The following is an 11,437-nucleotide window of genomic DNA, read 5'->3' as shown; positions in this document are numbered from 1 at the left end:
TCTAAGCTTCGTCTTTTTAAAATATAATTTAATAAGTCCTAGCCCAAAGATGTATTTTAAAAATAGGCCTCTCTAAACCCCAAGTTTTCATATCTGTGAAAGAACTAGTTCATACACTTATTCGAAGGGTTAAATGAAATTTCAACCATGTCCTCAGCTACCAGGCAGTGACCAAAAGTGCCTAATACAGGTTGTCTCCTGTGAAGGCTATTCTCTATATTTTATTCATTTATTTAGAAAACAGGAGATGCTTTGGAAGCTATAACATTCGTGAAACAAGTCTCTAATCTCAAGCTCGTAACTGTGGGTCAAGTACAAAGTAATAAAAATCTAAGACTAGTTGTAAGATGTGTCTACCATCTGAGATGGGAAAAGAAGACATTTGGAAGTTCAGACTTGAGAGCCCATTTGGTGGGCAATGACCGGGAAGGACACATGAACAAGGTACCCAACCCAGTTGGTCTGGGTCCCCGAGGACCAGTACCATTTCAGGGACAGAGAAGACAAGAATAGGAGCCAAATGACCAGAGGACAACCACTGCCTAAGGAATGGTGAGTTCGGGAACCTGGCCGGACTTTCGGGTACGTGTTCTGAAGCTGGGTGGTGTAAGGCTCTAAAATCATAATTGAATTACATCATGAAGGGTGTCAAACACCAAGTGAGAAAGCACAGACTTTGTTTAACATGAACTGAAGTGTCAAGGAAGCGTTTGGGGCAAAGAAATACCAGGCCAACACATTAAGAAAGGACAACTCTAGCAAAATCACCAATGATACCCTTCTGTCACCAAACCCATTCTTTTTTTTTTTTTTTACTTAGTGTGTGTGTGTGTGTGTGTGTGTGTGTGTGTGTGTGAGAGAGAGAGAGAGAGAGAGAGAGAGAATGTATTTATTTTGAGAGAGTGTGAGTGTGCCTGCCAGTGTGGGAGGGGCAGAGAGAGAGGGAGAGAGCGAGAATCCCAAGCAGGCTCTGCACTGTCAATGCGGAGCCCAAATCAGGTAAGATCACGACCTGAGCCAAAACAGAGTCAGATGCTTAACTGACTCAGCTCCGTTCAGTGACATTCTTTTAATCTTACATGACCTCTCAATCGCCATTGGTCTTGCTTCTGGAATTCTCGTACTGCAGGAAAATCTAGGTTTTCTCCTAGTTTTCTGGCTGCTCCTTTTCAATCCTCTTTGAAGATTTATAATCCTGAAATCTGGCACTGACTGACTCTTCAAAGGTTCGGTAATCTTTCCCCTTTCCACAACTCTAATTCCCTTTCGTGTGCTGCCGACTCCTCAGTTTGTACGTCCAGCTCGCTCAGCAGGATATGAGTGCTCGAGAGAACTCCTCTTGAATGTTTTAAAGGCACCTCAAATCCAACATGCTTAAGACCAAACTAACATTCCTTCCCCCTCATACTTTGCCCCTTCCTTCGTTCCTTCCCTATTTCAGCAAATGACACGGGCATGAATCTAGCCAAGGAAGCCCAAACCTAGGAGGCATCCGTAACTCCTGCTTCTCACTCACAAGAGCCAATCCATCGGCACATCGTTTACTTCACCTCCCAAACACCACTCACCTCTACTCACTTCTCTCCATCTTCTTTTCACCTTTACACGTATATGATATATGCATGTGTATGTACATAAACCCGGATTTCTAAGAATGTGTGGATGTGTGTATGAGACTACAGAGAGAGGGTTAAAGAGACAGACAGAAACAGACACTGTAAACACCGAAACAATAGATTAAGACTGAGAGAACGTTCAGGAAATATCCCAAGTGCCCTCTTGAGCATTAGCACAGTATATTTTAATTTAGATTTAGATAGTGCTCACAAAGTAGTTCTCCACAATCAAATGCCAGAACAATCTATCACCCATTTTTTAAATGAGGTTTCATTTCTACTTTAATTTGGATGCTAGTAATTTTGAATCTGTGATAATCCAGGGGTCATTATCCTATAGTTTATGCTTATATTATTAAGAAGTGAAGACTGGAAAATCATGACAACATATTACAAAAGGAAAATTTCAAGTGTTCTTTATTTCAAGTACATTTTAGTTCAATAATGATAACTTTCAATCAAAAATATGAACTATGTACTTAAATAAATTCCCCCAAGAAATGCTACCCTGCTTTGGCAGACTACTTGTTACTTCAGGTACTGAAAATAAAGCACAATAAGTAACTGGAGATGATAACTGATGAATTTCAATGATTCAGAAGGGCCTTTGCTTTCTTACTTAAATTGGTAAGTTTTCACTATATTTATATGTTTTAATATATAAAATACCCACCTCTACCAGTGACATGAATGTGAGTAAATTCTGCTCTCACATGAAAAATCAAGGCACTGGAATTTAACTATTAGTAATATACTTTCCTTAACTGAGGAAAATAAGGGAACAGGATTCATTTAATTTGAGACCTGAAAGAAATGCCTAAGCTCACTCAGTTCCCTTTCTCTGTTCTATGAATAAGGAAGCCAGGACCTGGGGGAGAATGTACTTTTCTAAAGTGATACTGCTGCCTAGTGGTAGCGTGAGGATTAGAACCCAGATCCCTCAACTTCCACGCCTGGCTTTCCCCCCTCTTTCTCTGTGACCTTCTATTTTGTCCATAAAAATACATGGTATTTGTAAAAGGTGTTCCTAACCAGCTCTGACCCACTTAAATCGTAACAGGTAGGGAGGAAGGAGTTTTCAAAGAACAGAATAAAAGTCACTCATACCCTAGAGGAGAACAGACAGCTCAGGGGCAGCAAGGAAATATGTTACACTAACGATGAAGTGCACGCAGGCAGAAGCGGCATCGCTGGGTAAGGTCTCACCCCCGGGTGAGGCTCTGGGAGCCGCATCGGTGGGGCAGCCCTTCCGGAGCAGAGAGGAGTCATGTCATGTGGAGAGCAGGTCCTGACTCTAAAAACCAGTGTCACAGAGATTTGTTTCCAGGATGAAGGAGGGCAATAAGCTCTGAATTCATGTAATGAACCAGCATTCATATAACTGAAGGTAAGTTTTCTTTTATTTTCTCTTAAAAAAATTTTGGTAATGTCTATTTATTGAAAGAAAGAGAGACAAAGAGTGAGCAGGGGAGGGGCAGAGAGACAGGGAGACAGAATCCGAAGCAGGACCCAGGCTCCGAGAGGTCAGCACAGAGCCCGACGCAGGGCTCGAACTTGCAAACCATGAAATCATGACCTGAGCCGAAGTCCCGCACTTAACCGACTGAGCCCCCCAGGCGCCCCTGCAAGTAAGTTTTCTAAGAATGAAGTTCAGAGACACATAAGCAAAGACAAAGGCACATAATGTTTCTTTACTGCTACCCTTTGTGAAACCTCCTCCATGTCAGCTGCTCGGTAGGAACAGTGTCACCTAATGTCTCCGCTGCTGAGCCCCAGTACGCTGGGGTAGAGTATAGTCCTTCCTCCCCTCTGCCTACCAGGCCCCTCTCTTTCGGGCCATCCTATGGGAGGCATACTGACCCTGTCCCAGTAAAGTCCAGGGTGGCCGTGTGACTCCACTGGCCAGTAAAATGTCAGTGGGAGGGGCACCTGGGTGGCTCAGTAGGTTAAGTGTCTGACTCTTGATTTTGGCTCAGGCCATGGTCGTGTGGTTTATGAGTTCAAGCCCTGCATCGGGCTCTCTACTGTCATCACAGAGCCTGCTTCGGGGCCTCTGTCTTCCTCTCTCTGCCCCTTCTGTGCACTCTCTTTCTCTTTCTCTCTCAAAAATAAATAAAGATTATTGGTCAATTACATCTCGATAAAGCAGGGGGGAGGGAAGAATCTTGCATGGCTCATAAAGGAACCAGAATAAAAAGTTGATGGATAAATATCAGAAAAAGAAAAAAAAATGGGTAGTTGGTTTTCAGTGGGTGTGGAGATTGGAGGCTGGCTGCACACGTGAATATATTTAGCACTACTAAGCCATACCCCTAAAAATGGTTAAGTAATAAATGTTATAGGTCTTTTACTACAATTTTAAAAACTTAAAAAAAAATCACACTATACATACCTAAGGCTGGTATCAAAGTCATAATCAAAACACACTCACACCGTTTTCCAGATGATTCAATAAAAGCCTTTCCACTCAGGGGTTTTACGTAGTTTCATACTTTCTGAAGACGTGACTGCTGAGTGGTCTTTTCTCAGCCTCATCTTCTTTATCTCCTTGTGGGATGAGTCTCACCAATCATCCCTATTATCAAACATCCTCACCTGCCAACTTCACTCACACAGATGTCCTTGTTTCCACCTCTCGTCTCTTCCCTTCCCGTCAGCTTTGGTCGTTGTCCCTGGCACGGCCCCCATGTGTTACCTGTCCCCCAGTCCACCCTCATTCTTCTTCGTAGTCTAACCTGCTTTGTAAAGCTCATGACTTCACTAACTGTCTCGTGCCGATAACTTCTAAATCTTCATCATCAAGTCTGACTTCTCTCTCAAACTCCAGTACAGTATTTTTAAAAACCTACATATATAAATATATATGTACATATCCTGCAGGTAGCTACAGAAGTAATTTTCAAGTCTGGTATGTTCTATCTCTATAAAACATCTCAGAGCTGTACCTTGCTCTCTCTTCCAGGTAGATAAAGAAGTCACTCTGTGATTCATTCATTCATCAAAGATTTATTGAGATCTGATTAAATGCCTAACTGTGTTGGGAACTGGAGACCCAAGAATTCACAGCAAGGGCCCTGCTCTTAAAGAGTGCACTCATATTTACAAGTATCTAAGTAATCACAATTGCTACAGTCGTCTTCATTGTAGAGAAACCAATTATACATCTGTTTGTTTTGGCCACGTAACTTTGAATGAAACTGATATGAGCCACTCCCAGAGGCCTATCCTAGCTGAAATGTATCTGGTAGACAAATTCCCTAGTCTAGTAGTTAAGGGCCTAAAAATGTGGCTCCTACTTACTAATCCAGTAACATCTCAACCAAACCCTACCCACTAAGCTACTGATTGCACAAGTTTATTCCACAGCTATTATTAAGGGCTATTCCAGGAAAAACAAGGAGGGTTTAAGTCAGGTAAGACTGGGAAATGCTTTCTGAAACAAAGTTAAATAGACTTGATTGCGGGGCCTCTTCCTGGAGGAGAATTTATTAGGCAATCTTTTCCAACTATGCTGTTCTAACCAACACTCCTGGTATATGGTCAACTCCCCTACAACCAGGTCTTTGTTCATACTCTTCCTCCAGCCCCAAGTCCACATGACCAAGTCACGCCCTTCTTTCAAGACCCACCACAAATGCCCTCATTCCAGGAAGCTTTCCTACTTTTTCCTTCACAAAGCAGTCTTTTTCCCCTCTGAGCTTCTACTGGTCTCGCTCAAAATCAGCCTCCATATTGCTTCCAGTGGTTTTCCCAAACGCAAACCTATTACATCATTCACCTATTTTCAAGAGCACCCCCCCTACTTTCAGGAAACAAAATCAATTATAGGCCATGATAGTCCCAACCATTCCTGTGTTTCTAGCCTCATCTCCTATAATACCCTTTGTAGCTATACAACACTACCCCCAACTCCCCCAAGATTTTCTATTTCATAACCATCCCTTTATACATGCAGTTTCCTCTACCTCATTACTCTTTGTCCAGCTAATGCCTTGTCTCTCAAAACTGAATTCAAGCATCACCTCTCTCAAGGAGGCATCCCTGCTCTAACTTAGATGATCTTCCCTTAGTGCCTCCATGATGCCCTAAGACAGCAGGTCTCCATTGAGTGGGATATCTAGACCATACGGAAAGGTCTAGAGCCATTCTTCATGATCATGATGAGTGAGGGATGTGGATGTGGAGTGCTCCTGGCACCCAGTGAGCAGAGGCCAGCGATGGCGGTGGTGCACCTCCTAGAGTGCGCGGGCAGCACCGCACATCAGGCTGGCTGGAAGCACACCGCCGTAGGGACACAGGACCGTGTAAGCGTAAGCGCGGATTCAGGTATTTAGCTCCCTCACGAGACTCTAAGTTCCTAGGACAACAGGACTCCCTGGTGTTAGCAGTGTTAATATCCAGCACTCACGAAGCACTTACTATCTGCCACCTGCTGTTCTAAACAACAAGCCTGTATAACCAACCTCACGTCAGGCTCAGGGCCAACTATGAGTGGGATCTATACCCTTCCCGCTTCTGCACACTAACAGAGTGAGCTGGGGACTCCCTGGGGTCACACAGCCAACTGCGGAGCTAGGAACAATCTGATTTCATAACCCTTAAACACTGTGCCATTTTCCTCCCAAGGTATTTCTATCAAATAAGAACAATACTTTCTTTTTACGGAGGTCAAATCTTTCTTTTGATCACATTCTTCTGAACATCACTTATGAAACTTCTTAATTACCAGTGCCAAGAGCCCCAACTTCAGCACTTCTGACATTTTAACATGAGTAGTTCTTTGTCGTGGGGGCTTACCTAGGCATTGTAGAATGTCTACCAGCGTCCCTGGCCTCTACCCACTATTGCAAATGCCAGTGGCACCACCACCTCCCAAGGTCCTGCCTGTCACGACAATAAAAAAAGTCTCAAGATATTACCAAGTGTCCCCTGAGGGAAAATATCACACCTGATCTAGAACACGTGGGTACAATAAATTACTGAAGTGATTTTTAATACAATACTTAAAAGTAAAAATCTGTTCAAAGATTAAGAAAGAAACAATAATTTACCTTTTCAGCTAATTCTTCTGCTGTTATCTTTGGATCATAGGGAATAGGATCACCTAAATAGGTGCGTAACTTCACAGGAAAACCTCCATACATCGGAGCAAATGGATAGCGGAATTTTTCATAAAGCCACCTAAATAACCCTGTTTTCAAAAGGTAAACAAATGATTTTAATGGGTTAAATATTCTGAACAAATAACTGTAACTTCAAATTAATTACGTAAGGCTTAGAGGGAGGTGGCAAACAGTACCACCTCCAGGCAATTAATACAATATATGTTTTTTTAAGATGAGCCCGTCATCACTTGTAACGAACGCAGCACACTAACGCGACATGCTAATAACAGGAGAAACGGGGGTGGCCAGAAGCTTTATGAGGGCTCTGCGTTTTCTGCCCAAGTTTTCTGTGAACCTAAAAGTGCCCCCCAAAATAAGGTTTATTAATTTTTTAAAAATGAGCTTTCATAAACGAGAATTTAAAAACGGCAAACCAATTATTATTATTATTACAAAACAAAGGGTAATGACTGTAACCCAAAGCTAGAAGCTAAAACATCTAGAGGCTCACAAAAACAGACTTATATGAAGAAAAGAAAAAAGAGAAAAGGGTAAGATAAATTCACATAATCATGAAACTAAAATGCACCAATAAACCAGGTAAAGAAAAAAATATTATTGTAAATTAAGAAAACTGCAGAGTAGCAGAGAATTACTAATGCTAGTGACCAAGTATGAAACTCAGCAGGATTGAAACTGGTAATAATGTAAAATAAACTGATGAACTAAGTCAAGAAGAAAGTCAAAAAGCAGCCAACAGTAATTTTTAAACCACTTTATAATTAAGGAAACAAAATTAGGAATAATTTTTGGTATGCAAGTTAAATTCTGAAGAAATGACCGGAAAGAAAATTAGAAGAAATAACTCTACTTGAAGAAATAATTGACAACAGCAGTTAACTATCACATTACTTTCTACTTTACATTTGAAAAAAAGAAGGGGGAGGAGGTAATACCTAAAAAAATGTAATAGAATATCAACAATATACCAATATTACACATAAAAGAAACAATAGAAATTTGCAGTTCTTCAAGAGGAGATTTGCATGTGGATAGGAACAATTAACTCTAGCTAGGAATATAGAATATAATCAATTGAATATAATATATAAACCACTGGGTATAAAAATAAACTATGAAAATCTCAAAGTAAGAAGGAAACCACAGAGAAATTGCAAAGAAAAAGCACATCTAATTGTTGTCACCCCTCGAACTATGCTCAAAGCTTATTTTGTTACCCATAAATTAAAGTTAGGCAAAAAGAACTTTACAATATACATGTTTCATGGTCCAAAATCTCTTAAAAAGCAAAACACAAGAAGTCACAAATGAACCAAAGCAGATGATACATCCTTAGGTTGTTAATCAATTATCATGCATTTTTAAAGCTGAAACTTATTCAGCAGTGAGTTAGGAAGATAGTCTGGGTAATGGGTACATTTGTTCTAAACCTCAACGACGTGGTTCAACCCAGGAAATTAGAGAACTCACTATAGTTTTAAGCCCACAACATAAGAGCTTCAGTATGTAGATGAGATTCTGAAAAAAAAAAAAAACAAACCTAACATCTAAGAACTGCCATTACTTAGAAAGAGTTATCATTTAGACTTTAGAAAAGCATCTAAAAAATATATCCATTATCTAAGGTATTAATTCAAAAAGATTTCTTACAGGGTTCAAAAGCCCAAATATTTAAACTAACATATTCTAAATATTACATTATAATTAGAAAAACCATATGAATCAGAACTTACTTGTTCCTCCAAGTGATCTAAATCCTTCTCGAATATTTTGTGTAAACATAGGAATAATGGGCTAGAGAGAATTTGAATTAAAAAGTAAATATATTGATCCATTCAATATCACCATTGAATCAGTAATGCAAACTTGTGGGGGCCTGTTTAAGATTATGAAAACGAGGTATTTTTAAAATAAAGGTTTACTTTTATCACTAGTGTGATTCATTGGACTAAATTTAACTCGATCATTTGTAAAAATAAAAATTGAAACTACTACCCTCTAGTGGCAATATATAATATTTCACTTACCAACTTTCCTATCATTCCATATAAACCCTTGAAACTCAAAATAAGGATTACCAAAAACATTAATTTCGTTAAACAAAATGAACGTGGTAAAATGATTTAATGGTCCACTGAGTAGTACGCTCACTGGAGAAAGCTACAAAGCAGAGGTTCTCTGTATGGAGAAATTTATATAAATTTAAATGACCAGTTTTGGGAAGATGCGGTCATAGAATTACTGAAACACCTTTTTTTGTGAGCTTATTAAATCTAAGAATGTTCAACATCAATGAAAAGTATAAAACTCACTGCAAAAAATAAAAAAGGAAGAGCATATATATAAAGCAATTCCTTTTATCATTTTAGAGAATTTCTGCTCACACAAGTTTAAGGTTTTTATTTTCTATAAATATCACTGATTAAGCATGATTTTTTTTTAAGCGGAGATCTTAACTAAATGTCTTAAAACAATGATGAAATAGCAAAGGATCATGTAAGGAGGTTCTGCTATGGTGAAACTGAAGTACATAAAAAACGGAATAAAAGCACTTTAACATGCACACAAAATACAATGAATTAAATGATGTTTTAGAGGGGAAAAAACCTGAGCATCACTTTACTTCCAGTCTACCATGAGTATTTGCCTGATACAGAGTTACCTGCCTTGGCAAGCAGGGTTTCAGATATTTAATAAGCTGACATTTAAAAAGCCATTCTTGGGGCGCCTGGGTGGCTTAGTCGGTTAAGCGTCCAACTTTCGCTTAGGACATGATCTCGCGGTTCGTGGGTTCGAGCCCCACGTCGGGCTCTGTGCTGACTGCCAGCTCCGAGCCTGGAACCTGTTTCAGTCTGTGTCTCCCTCTCTCTCTGACCCTCCCCTGCTCACGCTGTGTGTGTCTCTCTCTCCTAGAAATAAATAAAACATTAAAAAAAAATTTTTTAAAAAATAAAAAGCCATTCTTGGGGTGCCTGGGTGGCTTAGTCGATTAAGCATCCAACTTCGGCTCAGGTCATGATCTCACGGTTCGTGGGTTCGAGCCCCGCGTCGGGCTCTATGCTGACAGCTCAGAGCCTGGAGCCTGCTTTGGATTCTGTCTCCCTCTCTCTCTGACCCTCCCCTGCTCACGCTGTCTCTCTCTCCCAAAAATAAATAAAACATAAAAAATCTTCTAAAAAGCCATTCTTGTTATCTGTGGGGAACAGTAAAATATGGTGGACTTTCTTCATAAAACCTCACAGACAACCACTGATCACTTATTTATTGCATCTCTCCCTCAACAGGAGGAAGATCCCTACCAGCAGTGACACTGTTCTGTTCACAGCTGCCTCCCCAGCACCTGGAACAGTGCCTGGACTAGACGAGGTGCTAAAACAAGGTGCAATGGATGAATTACTGAAGGGATGAATACACAGAACAGAAAGGCAATGCCTGCAGTGGATTAGTTTGTATTCTCTGAACACAAAATGTCAGTAACAGGCAGCAGCAATCTTAAAACCAGTCAGGAAAAAAAGAAGTCGGGTAAAGAAAAGCACTTCCGTGGAAGAAGTTAAAGTTTCATGGTGTTAATTCACAGAGCTAAAACATAAAACAAAGTACACTGACTCTTTGGTAAAAAAATTTAGATTGTGATCTAGGAAACCACCACTAGTTTTGTGAAATAAAGTGACTGGCTGACAGTCTAATGTTTCAGAGAGTTGTGTTTTTAGAGTTGAGAACATAAAATGCCCCGAAAGGAACAGAAACCTTTCAGCTCACATGCAAACCCTTGTCTTCTCTGACCAGTGCTGCTGGATTTATGTCTACTGAGTACAAGAAGCCCTAACTTTGTGCTGGAGCATGCACGTTATGAGGACCCTCCAGGTTACATATCATCCTGTAAACAGCCTACTCTCCAGAAGCTGGGTACATCTAGAACCTACTACATGGGAAAATGCTTACCCTCGCAGCCTCAGTATTCCAGGCTATAGCCTGGGCATACGGGTTCTAAATTTGCAGTCAAGCTTACAGCCTTCAAACCATAAGCACTGCTTTATTACAACTTGATACTGCAGTATAATTATTCATTCCTTTCCGTGTGCACCTTTTGTATACAAGGTACTTGCATAAGTAACCTAGAATTAAATTGTTTGCATGAATACGTGTGTCTCTGTGTGTATGTGTGTGCACGGGTGTGTGCAAGAGAAACAGAGTGTATTTTGCTAAAACTAGTCTTGGGGAATCAGTTGAATATGGTCTGACAATGTGAACTTTGCCACTAAAAGTAAGGGAACACCACTGGACAAAATACTTAACCATATCTAAGCCTCAGGCTCTTCAAAATGGGAATAATAATTATCCAACCTCAAAGGTTATTTTGTGGATGAAGATAATACACAGTTAACAATTTTATTAAAACAAATGTTATTTTCTTCCACATCACTTATTTGTTTTCTAACTTGAAGAAATGGGCCAGTATTTTCCCAAGCTATTTAGATATGAAGCTACCTAAAAATTCTTATCAAAGTGCTAACTCCCAGGAATTTCACAAAATGAGTGATTTGGATCATATTAAAAAGCCGGTAACTTTCAGATAAGCCTTAAATATTTTTTTACCAGTATTTTGTAAACTTGAATTAACAGTCTAGATTTTTTTCACAATTTTAAAGTAGTTATTCCTACGACCGTCTTAAGTTTTGACTCGAAGTTTGAGGA

The 11,437-nt window shown here is 40.0% G+C and overlaps 1 protein-coding gene across 7 annotated transcripts in view; it reads right to left on the bottom strand.

The window, feature by feature from the left end:
- TMEM68 (transmembrane protein 68) overlaps positions 1–11,437 on the bottom strand; it is a 38,041-nt gene that overhangs the window by 2,250 nt on the left and 24,354 nt on the right. For 4 of the 7 annotated variants that reach the window (XM_077758274.1, XM_077758280.1, XM_077758275.1 and 1 more), the window contains 2 exons: positions 8,476–8,536; positions 6,668–6,807 (listed from right to left, as the gene is read on the bottom strand). In XM_077758274.1, the coding sequence (XP_077614400.1) occupies positions 6,668–6,807; positions 8,476–8,536 (201 nt within the window). The remainder of the gene's footprint in view (positions 1–6,667; positions 6,808–8,475; positions 8,537–11,437) is intronic. The other 3 variants (XR_013333726.1, XM_077758276.1, XM_077758278.1) reach the window with 1 other exon arrangement.

This window comes from Crocuta crocuta, unplaced genomic scaffold, assembly GCF_008692635.1.
Source record: "Crocuta crocuta isolate KB4526 unplaced genomic scaffold, BGI_CrCroc_1.0 scaffold338, whole genome shotgun sequence".
Taxonomy (NCBI): Eukaryota; Metazoa; Chordata; class Mammalia; order Carnivora; family Hyaenidae; genus Crocuta; species Crocuta crocuta.
The sequence above is the reverse complement of the archived record's forward strand: the minus strand, read 5'-3'. Positions and strand labels throughout refer to the sequence as shown.